The sequence below is a fragment of the Poecilia mexicana genome, unplaced genomic scaffold, assembly GCF_051168715.1.
Source record: "Poecilia mexicana isolate PSO_F unplaced genomic scaffold, ASM5116871v1 scaffold_4, whole genome shotgun sequence".
Taxonomy (NCBI): Eukaryota; Metazoa; Chordata; class Actinopteri; order Cyprinodontiformes; family Poeciliidae; genus Poecilia; species Poecilia mexicana.
In genome coordinates this window covers 19,939,883-19,963,199 of record NW_028263373.1, presented here as the reverse complement: position 1 = coordinate 19,963,199, position 23,317 = coordinate 19,939,883, and the positions used below count along the sequence as shown (strand labels likewise).

The 23,317-nt window shown below is 37.7% G+C and overlaps 1 protein-coding gene across 2 annotated transcripts; it reads left to right on the top strand.

Moving 5' to 3' along the window:
* The first annotated feature begins 3,440 nt into the window (after nt 1-3,440).
* mylk4b (myosin light chain kinase family, member 4b) lies at nt 3,441-22,809 on the top strand. 2 transcript variants are annotated; one of them, XM_014981196.2, is made up of 13 exons: nt 3,441-3,740; nt 15,147-15,228; nt 16,847-17,255; nt 17,394-17,599; nt 18,294-18,399; nt 18,984-19,077; nt 20,302-20,411; nt 20,509-20,650; nt 20,733-20,803; nt 20,881-21,009; nt 21,165-21,396; nt 21,568-21,616; nt 21,708-22,809. In XM_014981196.2, exons 1-12 carry the CDS (start codon nt 3,603-3,605, stop codon nt 21,610-21,612), a joined length of 1,764 nt encoding a protein of 587 aa, XP_014836682.2. In that variant the 5' UTR covers nt 3,441-3,602; the 3' UTR covers nt 21,613-21,616; nt 21,708-22,809. The 2 variants fall into 2 exon arrangements, with proteins under 2 accessions (XP_014836682.2, XP_014836680.2); XM_014981194.2 differs by lacking the exon at nt 3,441-3,740 and adding an exon at nt 13,605-14,326.
* The last annotated feature ends 508 nt before the right edge of the window (nt 22,810-23,317 follow it).

The following is a 23,317-nucleotide window of genomic DNA, read 5'->3' as shown; positions in this document are numbered from 1 at the left end:
TCAGACTAATGAACTGACTGACTAGTGAAGACGTATTGCATCCTCCTTTTCATGTATTTGGCTTTAGATTTGTATTTGAGCAAATTAAGCCTAATTAATTTGGTTTCACAAGATGATATTGAGTTTCAGTGAGACAAAAAAGCCATTTTTTTTATTTTTTTATTTTTCACAAGATACTACTTAATACACTGCAAATTAATTCTGAAGGACACAATTTATCTGCATCTATTCTGACTTTGCTGCCACTGTAGTTCCCTTTTAATAATTCTAGGTCAGAGTGCACGAGGAACACAACACTGTTGTATTCCTCACGTTGATGGAAACATATACGTTGAACAGAGAGAGAGGAAAAAGAGAACTGAAATAACTCACAGCAAACACTACCCCAGTCCTTGACATCTGTTGAAAGGGTCGACACGACCCAACAGGTGAACTGCCACAGGCTCACTAGAGGGTGCTGCCGATCTTTTTATGCTTGGTTGTTTCCTGCTTGAACTTTCTGACTTCTGTCTGCAACACTCAAAGACACGCGTGCTATTTGTCGGAAAAATGGTCCTTACACTGTATCAAATACAAGGCCACACACATACACACACACACACATGCACAGCCCAAAATGAATGCTTGGTATGTAATCAGACTCTCAGAATTACAGACCTTACCACCAGATGGCAGAAGTGGATACCTTTCAAGCTCAGAAGATGACTTCTAGGACTCTGCTCCAGCTGTTTCCGAATACAAATGATTTGCTTCTACTTTAGTGGTTCAGTTGTTGAATCATAAAAGTCTAAATGTTTTTGAAACAGTTTCTGGAGCTAATAAGTTTAGGTGTAAGTAAAACAGCTCTGCTCATATATGGTAAATTATTTGTATTTATCAAGGATCAGCCAAAGCAGCAATGATGTACAAGCTGATACCATTTGCAACACTAATTTTCAGTTTTTTATAAATCACAATTTTGACAAAAGGAACAAGGACAAAATTAACTGAAAGCAGTCATTTTTTAAAATCAAAAATGCAGAGTGTAACCAACATGAAGATGACAAACTGGTAAATCATGGTTTCTCCTTTTGCTTTCATGAAGATAGGGGTTAACTAAATGCCATTGTTTCCTGATCAGTCTTAAACTGCTATTGTTCTTGTTTAGGTCAAGTCATATCAATTGTGTTTTTTCATTTCTTGTATACTGTGCATGTTGGTATTCTCTGACGTTAGTATTAGGCGGTTCCTCTTGTGATTTGGAGAATCGTTTGCGTTTTAGTTCAGCTCCTTTTGTGTTCTGTGTGTTTATTTGTCTTCTTCCCTCAGTCCACATTTTCCCCTAGATACTTAGCATCCCTATGATAAAACTTGTCAACAAATAAGCATTATTCTATTCTATTCTATTCTATTCTATTCTATTCTATTCTATTCTATTCTATTCTATTCTATATTAACTACTTATAAAAGTTCTGTGTCAGCTAGCTGGGAAATCCAGGAACTGTTCTGTGCGCATACTTGAAGTATTTTTTATTTACTATTTAGTCCAACTGTAAATCAGTTCTGTACGCAACGTGACAACAGAACACGTTTCAGGGAAACATTCTGGGTACATGTGAGGCACCGTATGTAATCTAAGATGTTCAAAGTATGAACAGCTTCTGTTTCTTTACCCCTAACTCTGTCAAAAGATCCATTTTTTTCCCTTTCAGGTACCTGTCTGTTGCTTACACTTTTTCTTTTCCTGACACAGAAAGCTGTTTGGTGATTTCTTAGAAATAAATGGACCAGTTACCAGAACCATGTGCTTAGTAACCATCCTGTCACTCCATCCCTGCTGCTCACTGTAGATATTCTCCTCAGATTCCCGCTGAGAATATTTATCCTGCCTGGTTCCCCGAGTGGCTCTTGAATTCCACCAGCTGTTGAAGTATGTTAAATTAAAATGCTTGGAGTTCATACTTTAAAATACCTTTTTGGTAAATCTTAAGCACACTGTTAGCACATGAATTATTTATTTTATTTTATTTTACTTATTATTTAATGTTAATCCTATCTCCCTAACCCCGTGTGGCTGTTTGCTACTGTAATCTGTTCTCTGTATAAACACAGCTGTTCTCTGAGTGCCTTATAGATTTGTTGGAGAATATTACACAAAAAAGCATCACGAAGACCAAGAAACATGGAAGATGGATCAGAGTTAAGGTTGTGGAAAAGTTTCAAGCAGGGTTAGGTCATAAAATAGAAGCTTTGAACATCTCATGCGCTGCTCATTTTAAATCCCAGAAATGAAAGGAGTAGATCACAGTGTATGCAAATGGCCCAATTAAAATTCATATCAAAATTAAGTTAATAATCTGTGGCAAGACTTAAAAATGAAAAATGGATGTTTAGACATATTTTATATTGTCTGGCTGAGCTTGAGCTATTTTGCATATATTAAAGGCCAGAAATCTCATTGCAGTGAAACCAGGTTTCACAAGGTATTTATTTAGGAATCTGCATTAAAATGCATCACCTCTTTTAGATCTTTTTTTGTCAAAAAAAAAATTTGAAAATTATGTTATCCTTCTATTTCACAATCAGTCACTACTTTGTGTTCAGTCGTACAAAATCCCAGTTTCATACATTGGAGTTCTGAGCAACGTGACAAATCTGCTCTGCATAAATCAGCCGCTCCATCCTGACAGATAGTTGTCATGCATGCAGATGCATTTGCAGCACAAAAAAGAACCTCCACTTCTCTGCCAACAATGCGAACATGCTTGTCTATAAGTAGTGTGTCAGCTGCAAATACAGCGTCCACACGAGAACAGTACTTTTCAGAACATTTCATCTTCTTTGGGTGATGTTTGTTAAATTTCACCTTGTAAGTTCACCACACTGTGCCCCGAGTGTCTTTATGAAGAATGTCTCTTTCTCACACGTGCGTGGACACTTCACTCCTCTGAGAAAGACATCCACACTTCAGCTCTTGTTTTGGTGCCATCTGTCCAGCACGTTGCACAAAAGATAAACTTAGCACCACACACTAGAAGGTGTTTGTTTGCAAGTGTGCTCCCGTATCAACTTGTTGCATCTGCAGCAGTGCATGTACAGAACACTCGATGGGATTCAGAGGCGAAGCTGTGGCCTGCAGCCAGTTTATACCGGAGATCATGCAAGTTTGCACAAATTGCTGGCTCTGAAGATGTGATGATGCATGTAGTGTCTCACTAGCATACCACCACCACCGGCGGCGGTGGCGGCGGTGGGCATCCGTTTCTCTGTACAGCAACGATACCCAGAACCCAACACCACCTGTCTCGACCTCGTCTCAGAGACAGCATGTTCTCTCCTTTTAGGTCCTGTGGTGGGAGGCAGGGAGGAAGCCAGGTTGAGGGTGAGTGGGTGGGCCGGTGGGCGCCTTGACAGCACAGAAACCCTGTCCTTGTCAGAGACTTTAGTTAGATAAAGACTGGACATTTATTGCCGTGCTACTGGAGTCCAGCTATTTCATAAGAAACAACTGGCACGCCAGCCGAGGCCTTGCTGCCTGAGATCCCAATATACAGACTGAGACAATACTGACATTCCAACATCCTCAGGCTGACAAGAGGGACAGGAAGCAGAACTTTTCCAATATGGAGAACTTCCTAAAGGATAAAGATATTTGGATATTAGGAAGCGTGTGCCTGGTGGCCACTTTTCTTTGGAGGCGAGTGTGGAACTTATTCTCCATCAGGAAGGGAGGAAGGACAGCACGGCATGCAGAAGCACAGGTAAAGCAGGAAACAATGAGATCTAAGCACCTGTGCGACAGGTGATCCCAGCACAGGATGGTTTAGTTACCTGCTGAGACAGTGGAAGTTGCTCCTCTGTTATCTCACTTTGTATTAAAAATTACAGAAATTCAAAAATTCACCAAAAAACTAGGTTTGTCGTGGAATATCGCAACAGAAATATTCCTGGAAAACGCTCTCAGATTTTCAGGAAAATCCACCTCATATCTTATTTGTGAAAACCGATTTGTGAACACCGGAATTACTCTAAGTCTGACATTGCCTGTAGGTATCTTATTTTTGAAACTAGACTCTGAAACATCTGAGCTCAGCTATGCTGGTGTCAATTACAAGTAGTTTTTAATTTCACTCTAGGAAATCCAGAAGTAGTCCCTCACTTATACACTCAAACACTACCAGATAATGAGATCGGTATGTGGAAAGCAGATGTGGAATGTGAATATAATTTTTTGCATCTGAGACATTTTTGTTTACTTTTAATTTACTGTTGAATTCTACTGATAAGAAATATAAGCAATATTAATTATATTTAGTCACTCTCCTTCCAGAGAAGACAGTCAAACTGGTTTAAGCTGTTATGCTTAAACCAGTTTACTGTGTTTACATAAACCGGCATGTGGCAAATGTAACTGACTCCTCATAAAATTTGGAGCTGTGATGCTTTTCAGCCTCGACTACTTCTCAGTGACAGAATAATGATTTTACTGCTCCAGCAGCATGATACTGGTGCATGCTTTGTAATTTAACTATGATTAATGGGGGAAAAAGCAAACAAAACTTTTGTTCTTTCCAAAGTCCCAAATAAAATCCCAACATCCATAGTCAAGCTTATTTATGCAAATCCAAATACATGAACAGCTAAAATGTCCTTTAAATTACTTTTTGTTATTTTAAAAATTGATCAAAATCACTAGAATTGTAATGTATATTATATTTTAGAGAAATACTTGTTGCTGCTTCTTTTATACTTTTAAATAGTTACTCTGACAACATAATTTCTGGCTCTGATTTTTAATTACTTAGCTGTTTTAGGGATTCTGAAATTCAGTGCAACTCTTAAAAATATGGATCATGGCATTTTCATGTATCATTTGCAGCATTGTTCATTAATAAATACATTTCTTTCATCTGGTTTAAGTCTTATTTGGCACACAAAAGCTTCTCTGGTGGCCTTTAATGAATCCTGATTTTTTTTAACTACACCCTACCCACCAATGAGGCCTCTGAAAAATTTCTTCTACCTTTTTTTTCGCTTTTTGGTTCTGTTTCCAAAACTTTGCAAATGAAAAAAGCCCCAGCATTGAGATCCTGTACCATAACTAGCAGAAGGCGTGTGGTGCATTGTCTGGTATCCATGCTTTGTTTTTATGCTAGCTCTATTTGAACAGTTTGCTGTTGAATACAACCCTAATCTGACCAGAACAAGTTGGTTTATGATAAGGACTCAGTATGTTTGCAGACTCATCATGTGGATCATTTTGATGGCAGGACAGAAACAGCTTTTCCTTACAATGCCTCCCAAACAAGTGGCTGGCACATCAAATGCATCATTTGATTATTATAAGACACTCTGTGATCCCAAGATGCCCCTCTGTGCTTCAGCACTCTCACCGTGAACTTCAGAGATTTTTTATTTTATTTTATTTTTTTTTGCCTCATTTACCATTCAGGTATCTGTGTGTGGTTCAAAACAAACAGGAATCACTTAAAAATAATTGCGATACATACAGTAACAAAACTTCCCTGTGTTATATCAGCCTTTAAACAAACAATATTTTAGGGATGCTTAAAATCAGAAATGCAGTGGAAATAATGTGATTAGTCATAAGAACTGTTCATGTTGCATTAATATGACCTTGTAATAAGTGAAGTTAAACAAGAATAATAAAATTTATCAGCCACAAACCCATAGAATACTTGATTTTCAATACATTATATTTTCTCCTGATTTTAACTGTGAAATTTTGATGTATGTATTTTAAAGCCAAGCTGCTGAGCTTTATTAAACTGTAAATGACTGTTGATTTTACTGTTAATGTATAGAATAATATCTCATCCTCTAAACCTCAGGGTCTGGTTTTTATGAGGCACAAATAAATGTTTTTGTACCAGGCTTTTATAGAGTAAGCTAGAGCTTGTGTTAATGCCCTGGTCTAATGCGCAAAGGGCTTGGACTCAGATTCTCAGACTCACTCGACTCAGCTAAAATTAGCACACAAATAAAAAGAGTGTGGACAGCGGAGAGCCTATAGTTGTTTCACATGTTGGGTTGAAGAAAGTAAAGTCAAAAATTAAAACTTACAACGGTTAGTTTGTTTTATTAATATGTTGAGAACAAAAAACTCTTAGGCCTACACTATTTTGTTCTTTGTTCTCTTTAGACCAACAAAACAAAGCTAGTTACCTTTAATACCTTTTGTGTTTAATGTAATTAAAGCAATAAATAAACTACATTTCTAATGTACCTTCCACCGCATAATTATAATTAATTTCCATAATTATCATTCAATCTATATTTTTGTTCTCATAATTACAATTCTATGGACAAGACTCTGTAGTCATGTATTTTTATATCGAAAGATCTAACTCTTAATCTGAGTTCATTTATTCAATGTTTGTGCGGTGTCACTTGAGAACTGAGCACACTATCTACGTACCAACTGGTTGTTTGGAAATGATGTCCTACCATCACAAATGCATGCGCAAATCTAAATGTCTGGATTTGGCTTAATGCAGCTAAGAACCTAACTGTAACTGTGTTATTTAGTGACAGTCGATAAGAGTCTGGTCTTATCTTCATGAATCTTGACTGAAGTGAACGTAGAAAATCGCGTCATCCCCACTGTAAGTGTAGTGGAGAATCTGTAATGCTGTGGGGTTCTTTTTCTTCCATAGACCCTTAGAAACCTTGTTAAAGCGAATGTCATATAAATGAATAAAAGTCTGATCTCCTCGATCAGTAAACTGAAAATTGATCATCACAGAGTCTGTCAGCACTACAACACTTGTAAAGTCCAATCAACACTGCAATTGTTTGATAAAAGTAGAGACAACTTTCTCAGTCAAGTTAATTGTACAATTACAAATCTGGACCTCTAGGAAAAGTGCTTTATTGTCTGTTGTATCACATTCATTGTTCCTTCTTGGACCATTTTTTGACTTAGCCATTTTCCCTAACATGGAATGCAACATTACAGTCAACAGCATAGATATTTTAGGTGTTCTAGCAAAAACACATCTGATTCAGTAAATGAAGCCCTTAGCTTGTTATATTACAAGTTCCTGATTTGCAAATATTTGCTCTTATGAAGTTTTCTACCAGAAATGGCAACCCAAGTTTGAGTCGCCAACTCGAGTCGCTCCTGTGTCGCAAAAACTGAAGACTTCAGACATAGATTTGAAACTTGAGTTGGGCTTCTCATGCGAGACTCGAGTCTTTTTAACAGTTTTTACCTCGTTTGATGAAGCATGAAAGGAAGCTGACATGTGAGTTCAGTTTGAAGACTGAGAGTAAATGCGTTGCTTTCGCCTGCTTAACTCTGCCCTCTCAACTGGTGTCTCCTTTCAAACGTTTGCATAACTCATTAGCAACGCAGGTCCAACAAATCCTTGTGAAGCTAGTTATAGAGAAAAGAAAAACTGTTTCATGAAAGGCACATATCCAAAAGATATTTTTAATATCTCATTTTGTTTGTAGTGATCATGGTTAACAGCTCCTTAATTTTGACAAGGACCAAATTAAATGATTTATCAACTTGGGTAGAGGCTAAATAAAGATATATCAGCAGTGTAAAGGAAGCTGGAATGAGTTAATTAAGACCTGGAAACATCCCACAAAGTACCAAATAAATACAACGTAACAATGTAAATAAAATGAAATCCCCAAAAAGAAACTAGAATGTTAAGCAGTAAACTCCCAGGGATGTTCCAGAATGATCTGAACCAAACAGAACATCAGGTAACTCTAGGATTGTGCCGTTTGAAGCAGGTGTGCAATGCTTTGTTGAATCCCGCAATTGATTTCATTTCAGTATTCTGTCTTCTTCTGTTCCCATTTGACAGCAATTGTGTTGAATCTGGTGAACCTAAAACCAGACCTTTACAGACTCTCACAGAACCAGCTTTTAAAATTTAAAAATGTGGTTAACAGCAGGTTATCTGTGGTGTAACAGCGGTTGGCAATTCAACAAGATGTTTTCAATAGATATACATTTTAAAATTTACATGTTGTTATACTTGTCAAAAATTAAAAATTTGCTTGATGATTTGACTAAGTTTGTCAAAAAAAACAAAAACAAATTAGAAATCTGTAATAGGAGAAATCCTTTGATCTAATACAAATAAATGAAAGCTTTATCTTGCTATATAGAATATTCTTAAATTAGATTCCTGCAATCTCATAAAATAAGTATTAATTTCTCACAGTCATGACAAGTCCGGCAGGGCAGGTTCTCCTGTTTCACAAAGTTACTGCCATCAAACTTAAAAATGATATACTGTAGATCTACAGTCAATGTCGCTGTGTAAAAGATGTACACATATGACAGTGTTTTTTCTCTCTCTAACTAAATCAAGACAAACATTAGTAAGTTGTAGCTATAAGTGAAACATTTGATAGAAACAAACAAAAATATGTTTTCTGAAGCAAATTTTAAATAGGAAAAGTGTTTTTTTTTCTATCTGATTTTGAGCTGAGCTAATTCTGACATGATGCAACTTATTCTTAACTGTAAATGGACTTATTTATGATCTGTCACCATGTACAGTAGATATTACATGACATCCTGTGGCCATCTGTAATGACTAGCATGCATTACAGCAGCAGCTTTGTGTTAAAAGCAACGAGAAAACTGCATGACCCCACGGCGAAATGTTACTGCTTCTAAATTCCTTCAACTCTGGTGAGTCCGGTTGTCGCCTGCCATCAAGTGGTATCAGTGTCAAAGTGCAGCTAACTTTTGTTCAAAACGTGTCACAATAATTTAGTTTATATTTAAATTGTATAAATTTTTTCTTTAATTTGAAAAAAATAATTTCAAAATTCTTTATTCCCAAATTTTGCATTAGTTGTTAGTTTTTAGACTAAAATCTACATTTATCAATGTGTCACATATAAAGGATTAGAAATGTTGTTTTAAATCGTAAAATTGCATAAAAGAAGAGTTCACAGGGGCGGTTTTAGCTTAAGATTTAGCTGCATATGCAAAGCCTTCACTCAACTTTTACACACTTACTATGAAACATTCCCATTTTATAATGTACATAATAATAATATACAATGACATAATTGTTGTACAATTGAGTAGTACTGTCTAGATCCATCAAAGCTGTAGGAATGGGTTACAGAGTATTAACAAGCTGTAGAAATTACATTGTTTTAAAATATGTGTTACTCTGCAGCATAAATGCTACTTATTTTGCTGTAAAAACTGATTTAAACAAAGCAAATAAACTCCCAGCGCGTCTCAGAGCAAAATGTTAACAAAGACTTTGAAATACAATCCTTTGACGAACAGTTGTGTTCATGCTGCATGTCACTAATGAACTGGAACGCTCTGGATAGTGAGGAAAGGGGGTCTTGTGTGCATCTATTTAAAAGTCAGTCAGAGAGCACCCGGGGATGGCTTATGTAACACATTTATTTACAAGCTGGTTCTATCTCTCACTCTCACATATTCTCTGCTGGCGTCACACAGCAACTGTTTTCCGTGAAAAGAATTTGGTTAATGCTGACCTGAAGTAGAAACATGGAGAGCAGAATGAATCTTATCGCGGTAGCTAAAATGTGCTAGAACAATCTGTCATCAACCAGTGGTGACAACTAAATATTTGCCCCACGGCGGAAGCAGCAGGGGGAGCTGTGGAGATTGTATTCAGTCTTCCAGGCGAGTTACTCACCACATGTTCATTGTCACCCTAAAACAGTGGAGGAAATGCTTAGATTGTCCATCCGTAGTAAAGAATTGAGCATAATATGGTCAGACTTAAAAAAAAAAAAAGACTTTTACATTGACTAATCCATGGCTTCCTAATTCCATTTGTATTAAATATGAAATGACAAGAATATCCATCACTTATAGTTACTCTTTAAAGATTTGAAGACAAAAGAACATGCTATCTAAAATGCCTACTTCCCCATCTCCGATCGACAAAGTGATTAAAAACGTTAAGACAACTGGAATGTGCCACCACATACAGGGCGAGGACGATGATGCAGGTAGTAAAAACATGTAAATCGCACCACACCCCAGGAAAGACTGGCGTCATAGGTGACCGAGTTTTTATAGCCACTAGTACAAGCTATCAAACAGTATTTCCTGTCCAAGGATACAGAATTTGCTAAATTCTACTGGGACTTTAAGTAGAACAATGCACTTTAGTCAGAATTATTTAAAAGTTCATCAGTGGATTCATGCAACACAGTTTCATTTTATCTTGGCATTGCTGGCAGATTACTATCCATTTTGTCTTGTTGTTGCTGTTGAAGTTTTTCATGGTTTCGCTCATTCCAAACGCTGCACCATAAATGCTACTTAGTTTCAAAGTACATACTTGGAAGGTCAAAACCGAAACACTGCAATGAGACTCTGCTGCATCTCAGTTACTGACACTTTCTATGTTTGCTCCTTGTGTTTTAATCTCTCTTTCATCACATCAATATTTCACGCCATAAGTTTAAGTGAAACCCACTGGCTGTAAGTAAGGAGATTAGGATCCTTTCAACAAAGTTACATGAAACTGTTTTCAGCAACAACAAGCCACAGCGGGGTGGGAGGGTCAATATTTCAGAATGGTGAATCCTACAAAGGCAGAGATGCCGCTTGGGAAGGGATACTCTGGAAGGGTTGGGGGGCCCGATGGAGACGTGGGGGCCCTGGAAGATGCTAAAGATGAGAGATCTGTCACTAAGCTGCCATCAGTGCTCGTAAAGTTTATATTTTATTACAAATAATTTTTCATTTATTTGGACAAGCAAGTTAAGGCCACTTTCTTTTCTGAGTAATCAGAGCTACATGAAATCCAAGCAAATAATTATGTTGTGCAAGATCAATCCAAATATCACCAATTGTTTTCAAAATCAAACTATGTGAAAAATCTGGGTGAGTTTCCAAGTAAGAGATCACTCTAAATGTAAAACACACACTCCTAAATTTCAGCTTCCTCTGTATTTCTAAATGTGGACTCAAAACAGCAGCTAATTATGCAGTAGCACATGTTTGCTGCTTGTGACACGCTGTATAGTCGTAGCTTCGGGGTAATGCCACCAGAGTAACACTGGATGAATGGAAAACTTGTGACCCAACGATAATTATTGTGTGTTGTCTTTGTCTTCCTGTTGAGTAACTCTATATGCAGTAAGAGTAGCTCAGCAGCATCAGTCTCATTCCTTAACAGCTTTCCTTTCCTGACTGACTCTCATCTTACAGCGCAACCTTTTCCTAACCGTGGGGATTTCAGTGATTCCCTGACAGAGTACAGTTAAACCTCTTGCTGAAACCAGTGGCAGACCAATCAGCTACCACTTTCCTTCTTCTGTGATTGGTCTCTGTAATGAAGAAATTTGAAGCATGATAAGCATTAAAACCTCATATACGATGGGTTCTGCATGTTGTAATATATTACAAGACTCCGAAATATTAAACAGTAGTGCAGTAATTTGTATTAATCAAGCTCATTGTGTCTCTCTCAGTGAAATACAAATTATCAAATACTTTAAATAAAAAATGAAAGAATTAAACTTTAGTAGCGAAATATGCGGTTTTACTTTGTGGGTTTACAATGAAAAAAAAAATAGTTGTAAATCTGAAAGGACAACTTTTGAAACTTTACAAAAAGTATTACACCTTGTCCTGTCAATAATGGCATAATGTACAAAGCTATATAACATATATTGAAAAAGCTTGCACCTACAAAACTGGAGGTAACTTCCTCTTTGCTGCAGTGCTTGCATTTGCTTGTACACAAAACCTTGTGAGGCATTGCCCAACATCATGGTGTAAAGTCTCAGTAACCACTGTCAAAGGTGACAACATATCTAAAGTTTGGCTGACAAATTTGTTCAGTGTTCAACAATTCATGAATTGAATTCAGTAAAAAAAAAAAAAAAAACATGGCAGATTTCCTTTAGTCACTGACTTGAGTGCCGTTGACTTTGCAGCAATCCCTATACTGAGCATGCACACGGTGACATCGGAAAGGAAAACTCCCCTTAAACAGGAAGAAACGAAGCTGAACAACTGAATTCAAATCAGTAAGGGTGATTGGAGTTCCATAATACTCTCCTGGGACATCAATAACTGGGGATTCATTCCTCACTTAGCAAAACATGTGTCTTCACAGGAACTCTCCAGTGCTCTCTTTTACTCTCACCTTAGTTGGTAAACAGGCACCAGGGGTGCAAGTGTTCACCATGACAGCTGAGAGACTGTCTGAACTGGGAACAGTGCGAGAGACAGAGTATAGGTCAGGTTTTTTCCGGTGCTGACAGATGGGGGCCGGTATATAGGCGCCAGGGCTTTGTCAGCTAGCCAGGTTCAGAGAGAGAGCTGTGCTGAGATGTGGAAAATGATGAGCTCAGTCTGTGGATTCAGACAAGCCTCGGTAGGCCTTTGCATATCAACTTGTTTGTCAGTTCTTCCTCTTTGGTTCTTGGGAAGAGCACATGTTCCATCTTCCACAATACTTTTCTGCTCCATAAATACCACTGGGGTGACACGGGGATGCCCTGCTTCTTTGTTTTCGTCCAATGGCTTCTCTTTCCTCACATTGCGTTCATGCCTTTAATGCATCAAATGAAAACATATTTTAAAAACACTTTAAACTTATAGGCATGTGTTCTATTAAAACGTAGGTAAAAATAGTATATGAAAGATTCACGGTACACTCTTAGAGTTCGAAATATGCAGGGGCAGATGCATCAATATTGTTTTGCAGTGCTGAGGCATACAGTGAGTTGAACCAGTCAGGGATGTGAACACACTGGAATTCACGTTGGTTCCTAATGCTTATGTGATCCGTTGGGGTCCAAAGTCTCACACAGACAAACACTTGGTTCATTTTGTCTTGCTTTCATAAGGGTAACTTAAGAATTTATTTTCCACAATAGTTTTTAATTAGTTACGTCTTAAATCTGTAAAAGGAGAGATAGCTGCAAAGTTAATGACTTGAGTGCTTGATAAGTTGGCTGAGTTGATTATACGCACGATTTGGGATTCAAAAAGAATTTTTGAATTTGAATTAAACTGAACTGGCTAATGTCCTTATTTGAAGTAGGAAGCAGGGGAGCCTACTCCACATACAAAAAAAAAAACATCCAACAGAAAATTTGTTTAATTTGGTGGTTTTGCACACCCCATTTCTAATATAGCCCTGGTGAACTACCCACATGGCCCATATTAAAAAGTGTATTTCGTTAGGAGTTGCTGATGAACTGCGTTAGATTGTCTCCAATATTTTAGACCAGCATGAATTTTATTTTGAGTTTATTTTTGTACAACTGGACATGAATTGGACCAGTTTTCCTTGCAAAGAGCTTTGACACAATGTTTCATACGGATTGCCGCTATAAATAAAATTAACTAGATGCAATTAAACAACACACTGACACAGCTGATGAAACTCTCAATTATCCCCCTGGGGATCGTCTGTTCTTTTTATGTAGGCAGGACATTTTTATTTGTTTGCTGTACTTCTTATATGGCGTCATGTTTCAGGCCCAGATTCCTGGGATTCTGACACCTGTCTGAAGGGCTTTTCAAGTAGCTCAAATGTCACATAGCTAGCCCACCTACCTAAGCCCCCCTATCAATCCCCAGCTGCACACCCGAGCTCAGAGCTCTTATCACTGGCCACTCAGCTTCTGACGTCCACAGAGGGCTGCTCTTTCATTTAGGGAAGAGCCACCTGCTATTCTTATAACTCAGCTTTGTCGCACGGCATTTCAGGGATAGATTCATGACCTCCATCCACATCCCTTCTTCTGCCTCCACAATGGCTCTTCTTGCAGTTTCCTTCATATGAAGCAGAACCAGTAGATTTAGGTAGTCGCGAGCACTACAGCACCAGTCATGAGCTCCACCCTGGTTAACTCTTTAGCCAAAGTGTATGATCCCAATCCTCTTCACGGTCAGAAGCTTTCTGCGAGGAAGTTCTCCCTGAATGGATCAGACCGGTTCCAAGCTTCATCCTCCTCCTTTGCTCACCACGACGCAACTCTGCGTTGCATGGAGAGCAGGATCGACTCCCTCAGCTCCCAGATGGAGCACCTGCTCATCATGCAGCAGACCGTCCTGACCCGGCTGGATGGCCTGTCCCAGGATGTGAGAGGCATGGGTCGGGATGTGGCCTCGTCCCACGAAGGGAGACGTGGCTCCGGGATCGAGGCGGTTTGCAGGGATCTGCGAGGGGCTGTGGAGCGCATAGAGAGTCAGGGGCGGCGGCTGGAAGGGGTGGAGAAGCTGGTGGAGGGAACTCAGCAGGTGATCTGCTTCATTGGGGAGGTGGTAAAGAGCTCCAAGCTGGTGGAGATTTTATTCAAACAGCCTGGAAACAAAACCAGCAGGAAGGTGAGAAAATGAATAAAGATTTCTAGGTACTGCAGAAGGAGCTAGTATGACACCGATACTTAAACTTAAAATATGGTTAAAGTCGGATCCTGAATGCCCTGTTCTCAGTAATGTTAAGTAGTTTTCCTTTGTGAAGAGATTGTGGGGGTTTTTTTGTTTTTTTTTACTGCTTAGGTGTAGCTGATAGGAGTCAAACTTGTTATCACACCCAGACACTCATGTTTTTACTATCAGTGAATGGGCTCTCAACTGCAGCTGGATGCAATCACTGCAAAGCCTGTCTGGTCTCTTCTGACTCGGTGATATTAATGCAGCGAGAGATCAAATGATTGTGGTGTGCTGGAACAGAATGTACCTGTGTGTGTGTGTGTGTTGTCCTTTAGGGGTGAAACAATAAGAACCCTACAAGATGTTTATGCTCATGTGTGTTGTTCTGGCACATTGAACTCATTTCTAGGCATAATCCAGCACTTATGATGCTTCTGAAAGTTTACATTTTCTGTTCCAGATATACCACTGAGAACCCAGGTTGCTGTGGCATTGCTTTTTGCTGCAGAATATGTGACCTTTCCTCTTAAACGGGGAGACATCCACTAAGCAGAATATGAACTTTAAGTTATGAGGCACCACAGCAACAAAACAAACACTCTGTCTCGGCAGCCCCGCTGTTATGCAAACAGAAACAAGCACCTTTACTATTTGAAACTTGTTGACATTAGAAAAATTACCTTCCTTTCATTAACCTGTGTGCCTTACTAAGATGAAAGTGACATATGTTTTACAGTATGCTATTTCTCCTCCTTTTTCCCCACAAATAAAGGCAAAAGATGACAAGGACAAAGCCAAGCAGAGTGTGAAGGGTGGGAAAGCCCAGAAGAAAAGGAAACCTCAGGATTCATCAGGTAAAGATAAACTTGATGTAACTCCTGACCACAGAATAATTCTGTTAGATAATCAGCTGGAAGGCAGATGAAGTGGATGGATATCTAGTCTAGGATTGTTCTTTAAAACCAAAATGACAAAAGTGAAACAGGAAAAGCTACTGACAGGTACTGATAAGTACAGAAAATTAAAATTGTATTTAATGATACTTGCAGAATCCTCCTCACACTTTCCAGAAACATCTTGATCCCACTGCTCATCCACAAAGAGGATACACTGGTTAAAATACTTTCAATGTAAAATCCTTTTAAAATGATGCTATTTAAATTTTATTTATTTATTTTTTTATATATATTTTTATCTATATTTGAGGTCATTTGAATTTATGGACCTAAATTTGCTAATTAAATTTGATGATGAAATAATAATCTTTGCAAGCTAACTAAATAAAAAATTTTTTTTTTGTTTTGGAAAAATATTGACAAGCTCTATAAGCTAAAATTATTCTTAGTCTTCGATATTTTCATTGGCATGTGAGGACAATAACATGAATGGCTAGGTAAAAACGTTTATTCTTCATGTATTCATTTGACCTCTTAAATAGAGGAAAACACATTTTTGGTGCTTAAATCTTTCAGTTTATAAGATAAGACCAAGAGATCCTGTCACTTATTTTCAGTCTTGTGCCAAAATTCAGTATGCGTATTTTGAAAATGAACAGAAAAAAAAGAAAAGAAAAGAAAAATCAGCTGAGAAAACAATTTGAACACAAGTGGAAAACCTGCTAGCAGACAATTCTTGTTGAGTCAGATGTTTCCTAAAAACCACCAATACGCCCTGTAATAAACAATTTTTAACAGAAATTGTTTTTAACCGTCGGGTTCCTGCTAGGTGCAGCAGTGCTCCTGCATGTACTTATTTCCAATTAAAAATAAACACCTAAAAACACACACAGTCAAGGGAAGAAAATCCTCACAACATCAAAAGCTTTGAGCAAAAGTTTTCAGAGGTACAAAATAATTTCGAATGGAATAAAGTAAGCCCCATTGTTTACACTTCCTTTTTGTCTTCTGAGACACTAACTTTGATAGGACATTTTACAGCTGAGACGTGAATCTATCAGGCATCTTTGTTTGGCATGCCATCTTTTTTTATGTTTTATTTTTGCGTGCTATCATTTGACAGAATGTGGTGATGACCTTTTACATGCACAGTAATGCTGTTAAAAAAATATATATATATATGCTTGGAAAATAAATTATTTGAAATCGTAGTTTGTTATAACAAAAATATCAACCAACAAAAAAAATCTAAAAGCTGTGCATTTCTAGTGACTGTGAGTAAAAACAGTGAGATGGTACAGCTAATACTTTTAGGCTCTATCTAGAGTAAATTCTATTGCCTGAAATAATTTTAAGACTGTTTTTCTGTATGGTAGAATGCAAAATATAGAAATGTTTCCACTGACGTGTTGTAAAGAGATTTCAGGATTTATCAAGATCCAAATACACAAGATATTAGAAGAAATGTTTACAGAATCTCAAAGTTTTGATAGGTGAAAAACCAATTGTATTTGTCTGTGATATAAACTCAACGTAACATAATATCTTTTCCTTTTGATCGTTGTTTCTACTTCAGATCCTTCCACTCTGAGTGAGTCAGCCCTGAAAGAGCAAGTTGAAAAGCTCAACAGGGAGAACACGGATCATTCCCATGTAAACACAGAAGCCAACTTCCAGAGTCAGGAAGATCCAGGAAGTGGGGGGAAAAGAAAAGAGGAGCCAACAAAGCTGATTCTTAGTCGGTCACACGCTCCTTCAACCCAAACTGTGGACGAAAGCAAGGAAAACAAGAATGAGGATGATGAGGATGATGAGGGGGATGTCTTTAACGAGACAGATGCAGAGGAAGAGGAGCAACAGACAGAGGATAACAATGAAGAAAAAGGCAGGAAATTGGCAGATGATATAAAGAAAAGACTTAAAGGAGAAACAGAGGAATCATCAGAAAATATTATTTCAGACATGAGCAAGACGTCCCAGGAAAGGTACTCCTATTCACCTGTTTTTGCTGTTACTGAATCTTAATCCTTTCACACAGAAGGAAGTAAACAAGAAACACTAAGGTAAAAAAATAAATAAATAAAATGAAATTTGACAGCATTCTTTGTGTTTTCTTTGCAAAGCTCTGAAGACATTGGAGATGGAGCCACAGGAGGCAAACGTCGTGTCACAGAAGAGGACCTGGTTAAAGAAGACCTGAAGAAGAGCCGAGTGGAGAACAGCTCAGTGGAAAATGCTGACAGCCACGCAGTGGAGGGCTCAAAGTCTGACGAAGCAAAGGCAGAAGCTAAAGAAGGTGGAGACTCTACAGTACAGGATTTTATCCTTGGTGAGAATTTAGAGGACATGAAGGGACTTACATAAAAGGACGCAGTGGGAACAAGTGAAATATTATTGATTTCGATTTGATTTGATTTGATTTCATGAGATTATATCAGATCAGAAAAGCCTCTAAGCTCTGTGCAGACAGAATGCATGTTGTCAAGGGGGCAAGCACAAAATAACCACCACACATTTAATATGTATTTTAATAAAACATTTTTGAAAACTCACATTAGACACATGAATCCCTATAACATACACAGCTGATTGTGATTGTAATGTGAAACAATTTTGCTGTACATTGGATCAAATGAATTTTCTTTATTTGCTCCATGCCTAAATGTTACTTAAGAGACATGAGAAAATCTCAATGTGGAAGACGCTTGCCTGGCTTCTCTGCCTGTGGTTTCTATTCCAAGAAGACACACCTTGTTATTTTAGTTTGCAACGTTTCACCTGGCATTCCTGAGGTTTTGAAGCAGATTTTATGCCATAGCCCAGTGCCTCCAGAAGACATCAGTCATGCAGCTTATTGGGCAGTTAATGAGTCACATGCATGCTGCTATTTTCATCCATGTTTCTAGGCACTCAGGCCTCTTCCTCTGTCTCTACTCTATCTTTGGCATTCATTACAAAATGACTTCCATATCCATTATTCATCTTGTGTTTCTTTTTTTGTCCCTTTTGTTTCTTTTCCCCAGATGCAGGCCCTCCTCCAACCGCTCCTTTCGATCACCGCATTGTGACTCCCAAACCCCATCAGATAGCCACCTATTACACTATAAACAGGGATGAAGTTCTGGGCGGGTGAGTGACAAGCACAAAACCGCCAGCTCTCATTAACGAAGAATAATTCTTTAGTTATTTTCACTCTGCCCAGGCATTTAGATGCTTTAATCTACTGTAATGAAATAATAGAGGGTTTAACAGCATGCAAAGAGATGCCTAACAGTTTTTATGGAGACATATGTGCTGCCCTCTAAAGGGCAAATGCCCCCCCAAGGGGACACATGCAAAATTGCATACCTCTCCAATGTAATGAACTGGAGATAAATCTAATCTCTTAAAGTGAAGATGACTTCTCTGCAAAACAAGGCATTTCTACAATTCATGGCTTATGTATTCAGACATAAACCCAGTTTTAAAGAGATAGATGCAATGTATGTATATAAATTGGAGATACACCAGACACGCATTTAAATTTAAAATGCTTTTTTTTAATATGTTTTAAAACCTCAAAAACAGTCCAGCAATAAATATCTTCTTGAGAGCTTTAGAAAGAAACATTTGGGATGACATTATGCACATATTGTAGTTAAATCAAATTGTCCAGATTGTCAGCCTTCCACTTTTAATGTCAGCTATTCTGTGTCTATGTTTCCTTTTATTAGGGGACGTTTTGGACAAGTCTACAAGTGCATGGAGAATTCATCTGGACTGACACTCGCTGCCAAAATCATCAAAGCAAAGAGCCAGAAAGAGAAGGTGCAAAAATAATCAGCCTATTGAATATAGTACAGAATATACAGTCACTGTATGTGACTCTGTGTGGCGTCCAGGTGTTGTTTTTCATTGAATACCAACTAATAAAATACAGAATATTTGTAGAAATGCCTCTCCCGTATTTAGAATATTTAACTTTTCGTCATCTAAAAGTGAGTAAAGCCACAACGGCTGCGTGGACAGGCGTACTGCTCAGATTATGTATCTGATCAGTATGAAATTTGATCACTTTATTTTCCAAATCTGGATAAAAATGAAGAAGAAAATATAATGTGAAAATATTTTCCAAAACGTTCCAGCATATTGAGTCTGAGTATTTGAGTTTGAAAAGCTACGTCATTTTGAAATCCAAATTTGCAACAGACAGCTGCGAGACTGTCTGTTGCAAATGAACAAAGAAGGTGTACAAATTCCTGCATTACCTGTTTATCTGCCTATCTGTGAACAGGTATAATATGAATCAGTGTGTAGAGCTCACACAACTCACCTTTTTTATTCAAACAGCATGATGAAAAACTGGTTTCTTTATAGTAAGCATAATTTAATTAGACAAAAATACTCTAGCTGTTGGAGAGTTCCCAGTTTATTAGATTATTATATATAGTTAATGAAATTGAAAATAGTAACAATATTCTCTTTGTTGTTGCAGCTTATGTTTGGTGTTTGTTAAAGCAAAGTGGATATCTGTTAGGTTCCTTGTGTGATTAAAGTTGCTAAAAGTTAAAAAAATTTGATTTAAATATCATGAGGCTTTTCTCTCTAATTAGCATAAAGTTTTTTTGGATTTATGATATCCAATGTCATAAAAAATTGTTTTTATGTTGAAAGCCACATAGGACTTCAATTAAATTGTGATTCCCAAATGGTTATTCCCTTGTGTTAGTGACCATTTCATGTCCTCCTTCTCTGGAAATGGAAAGATGGTTTATTATATTATGTTACGTCAGAAATATATATTCTTTAATGCTGATTTTAATACTTTTAGTTAGCTCTATTTTGCTATACATATTTTGAAGTCAACATTTGCTGCTTTTTAATAATAAGACATATTAGTACTTAATACAACAGGACCAGATATCCAACATTCTAGAACTGATTTCTAGAATGTGTTTGTAGATATGGCAGCATGCCTTCTGAAGCTACCAGTAAACTGCTATGAATATAACGTTTATTCTAATGATTGGTTTTTGAATGTTTGTCTCTCAGGAGGTGGTGAGGAACGAGATCCAGGTGATGAACCAGCTCAACCATGCCAACCTGATTCAACTCTACGCTGCGTTTGAGTCGCGGAATGACATCATCCTGGTTATGGAATAGTAAGTCTGTTGCGGGCCGTCTTTTTTGAGTGCTTTTAATGGAACAGAGTGTCCAGCTCTCCATGGCTGTAACTGTGTTTGTTTCTCCATGCTGCAGTGTGGAAGGAGGAGAACTGTTTGATCGCATCATCGATGAGAACTACAACCTAACCGAGTTAGACACCGTGCTGTTCATCCGTCAGATCTGTGAAGGGCTGCAGTACATGCACAAAAATTATATCCTGCATCTTGACCTCAAGGTAAATGTGCTTAGGATTTTATATTCCAGTAACATACTTATCTGTTGCTTGCTTTTTATGCTGTAAAAACGGTTCTTTCCAGCCAGAAAACATTCTTTGCGTCAGCAGAGCTACAAACAAGATCAAAATTATTGACTTTGGCCTGGCAAGGAGGTAAGAAATAGAAAGCTGTCTGATCTGGTGTAAGTTTTATTCAATGTTTGCTAAGCTTACATTTTTGTTTCTAAAAGGTATAAACCCAGGGAGAAGCTAAGGGTCAATTTTGGAACTCCTGAATTCCTCGCTCCTGAAGTAATCAATTATGAGTTTGTTTCATTCCCAACGGACATGTGGAGTCTTGGAGTAATCACATACATGCTGTAAGTAAGAAATGCTCAGTCATCTGCAGTTATAACTTGCTGCATCACAGACTGGCCTCCAGGAAATAATTATTCCAGGAATCCAGGCAGAAAATTGAGGAAATTGCAGCTCTGCAAGGTACCATGTCCCAAACCTCTGCGTCCTGTCTGTCCAGGCTCAGTGGCTTGTCTCCGTTTCTGGGGGACGACGACAATGAGACACTCAACAACATTCTGGCCTGCCAGTGGAACTTCGAGGAGGAGGAGTTCGGAGACATTTCCGAAGAGGCCAAAGATTTTATCACCCGTCTGCTGGTGAAAAGCAAGAGCTGGAGGATGAGCGCGACAGAGTCCCTCAGACATGCCTGGCTGTCCGACCGAAATTTGCACTATCGACTACATCAGAAGGTAAAAAAAAAACATATATGTAACCTGGGGGAACATGTTCTTACAGTGCTGCATGGCATGATGCTTGTTTTTATTATTTTGTATACATCTTCATCGTAGTTATAGAAAAATATGTAAAGAATTCGGAGTGTGAATGCATACTTTGAAACAGAATGGTTTTTCTATTTGCAGAAAAACAAGTGCCACTCCTCACATGCTCCACCCCCAGAGAGCTAAACAGGTGAGATTACTCCCTCTGACATCATTTAGATATTTTCTATGAAATGCAAATTGCAGTTTATACACTCTTTCTTACCCTGCTTTTGTTACAGTTTCGCCTTCAGAAACAACCAGGCCCTTGGTTTGCCTCGTGACACTGTATGGCCCTGGGGCCCATCACTGGACCAATACTGCTGCACCTGAGTTGCCACTGGATTATTACTCTCTGCCTCACATCTTTACCTTTGCGTAGCTGCACACTATTTAGGTCTGAACTTTTAAAGCTGCCCGCACTGTATACTTGCAAAGTTATTCAAAGAACTTTGCCTAAACCAGTGAGGATTTTTTTCTTATTAAATACTGTTACTGCCAAAGTAAAACCCTGCAGGATGTGTCACTTTGATACCTACCATGTGCCAATGAAAAACTGTTCTTTTAGCACATTTTAACAGGTACGTTGCTTTTCCTTTTTTGCAAGCGTTGGCGTGCTTTGCACACTTTTTCTCCTTTGTTCATCCAAGAGTTACCAAACAAATTCAAAAAAGTTATTTTCTTTTTTAAATCCATGTGTTTCTTTATCTTATTTTATAAGTAGCATAATAATGTTATTTCTCGTCAAGGCAATTTGAAATCTAACTCCGCCAATTTATATTGTGTATATATTGTAGTATTGCATAAAAGTCTCCTTTAAATATGAGAAAATCTCAGCTTTAATGCCCCATTTATATCACTGTTGGTGTTTTTCACTGTAGACTGCCTTGACCTCAGTGTGCATTCATCCCACCTGCTTGTTTGGCTTTGGCAGTTTGGAGTACCCAGCTCACCTTCCATGAAGGCAAAATGAAATACATGTTACTACCTAAGACTTATACTTGTTTATGACTGAAGTGAAATCTTATGTTCATTTATTTACTGGTTCAGCGCCAGATTGTACTTGAGGTGCAAATCTTTTCTTCAATATGTGATGTTTTTATTTCAGAGGACACAATCGTGGTTTCACGTAGTCATGCACATACATTTAAAGTATAATGCACAGCTTAGTGTGGCGGAGAAGCAAGACACTGAGTTGTTGGATGATTTATTTTGAATTTAAAAGCTTTGTGTTTTGAATATGTATTTATTTGAATTTATGACACCTTTTTCAAGACTTCTTGTGAAATGTTGAGATTTAAATACAGTGAATGTAGGAAATAAATGATACACACAAAAAACTGATTTTTGCAGAAATGTATTTTCTTAATCTTTTGAAAAGAATCAAGACTTTGATGTAAATGTTGCTCATCAAATGCAACTGGATCGTGAGCAAGTGTGACTTCCTTCATAAAAGCAGGAATGTATAGTCTGTAACATTCAAATGTTCATAACAACTCATAATAGGAAAAATATTGCCAATAAATAGATGCATTGATGCACAGGTGGCAAATTTGAGGTCCACAGGAAAAATCTGGTCTGCCATAACAGTTTCTGTGGTCCTGTAAGGTGTCACATAAACAGACATTTAAGATGACATTTATGTACCTAAATATAATTTTATCAGTCAAATCAAATCAGTTTTCATTTGTATAGGACCAAATTACATCAATCTAGAAATATGTTAAAAACTGCTACATTTCAAGAAGTACCAACTGAAAAAAAAATAAAATTGTTAATGGCTGTTTATATCAGTACATTCTGTCACTGATATAATGACAGAATGCACCTATATTCTGTCATTATACATTCT

What these genes read in the sequence shown, in the direction of transcription:
- mylk4b (XM_014981194.2), top strand. Translation starts at nt 13,829, where the DNA reads ATGAGCTCCACCCTGGTTAACTCTTTAGCCAAAGTGTATGATCCCAAT. An exon ending in ATCATCCTGGTTATGGAATA is followed by an intron (nt 20,412 to 20,508) that starts GTAAGTCTGTTG and finishes TCCATGCTGCAG; the next exon opens with TGTGGAAGGAGGAGAACTGT. An exon ending in GGAGTAATCACATACATGCT is followed by an intron (nt 21,010 to 21,164) that starts GTAAGTAAGAAA and finishes CTGTCTGTCCAG; the next exon opens with GCTCAGTGGCTTGTCTCCGT.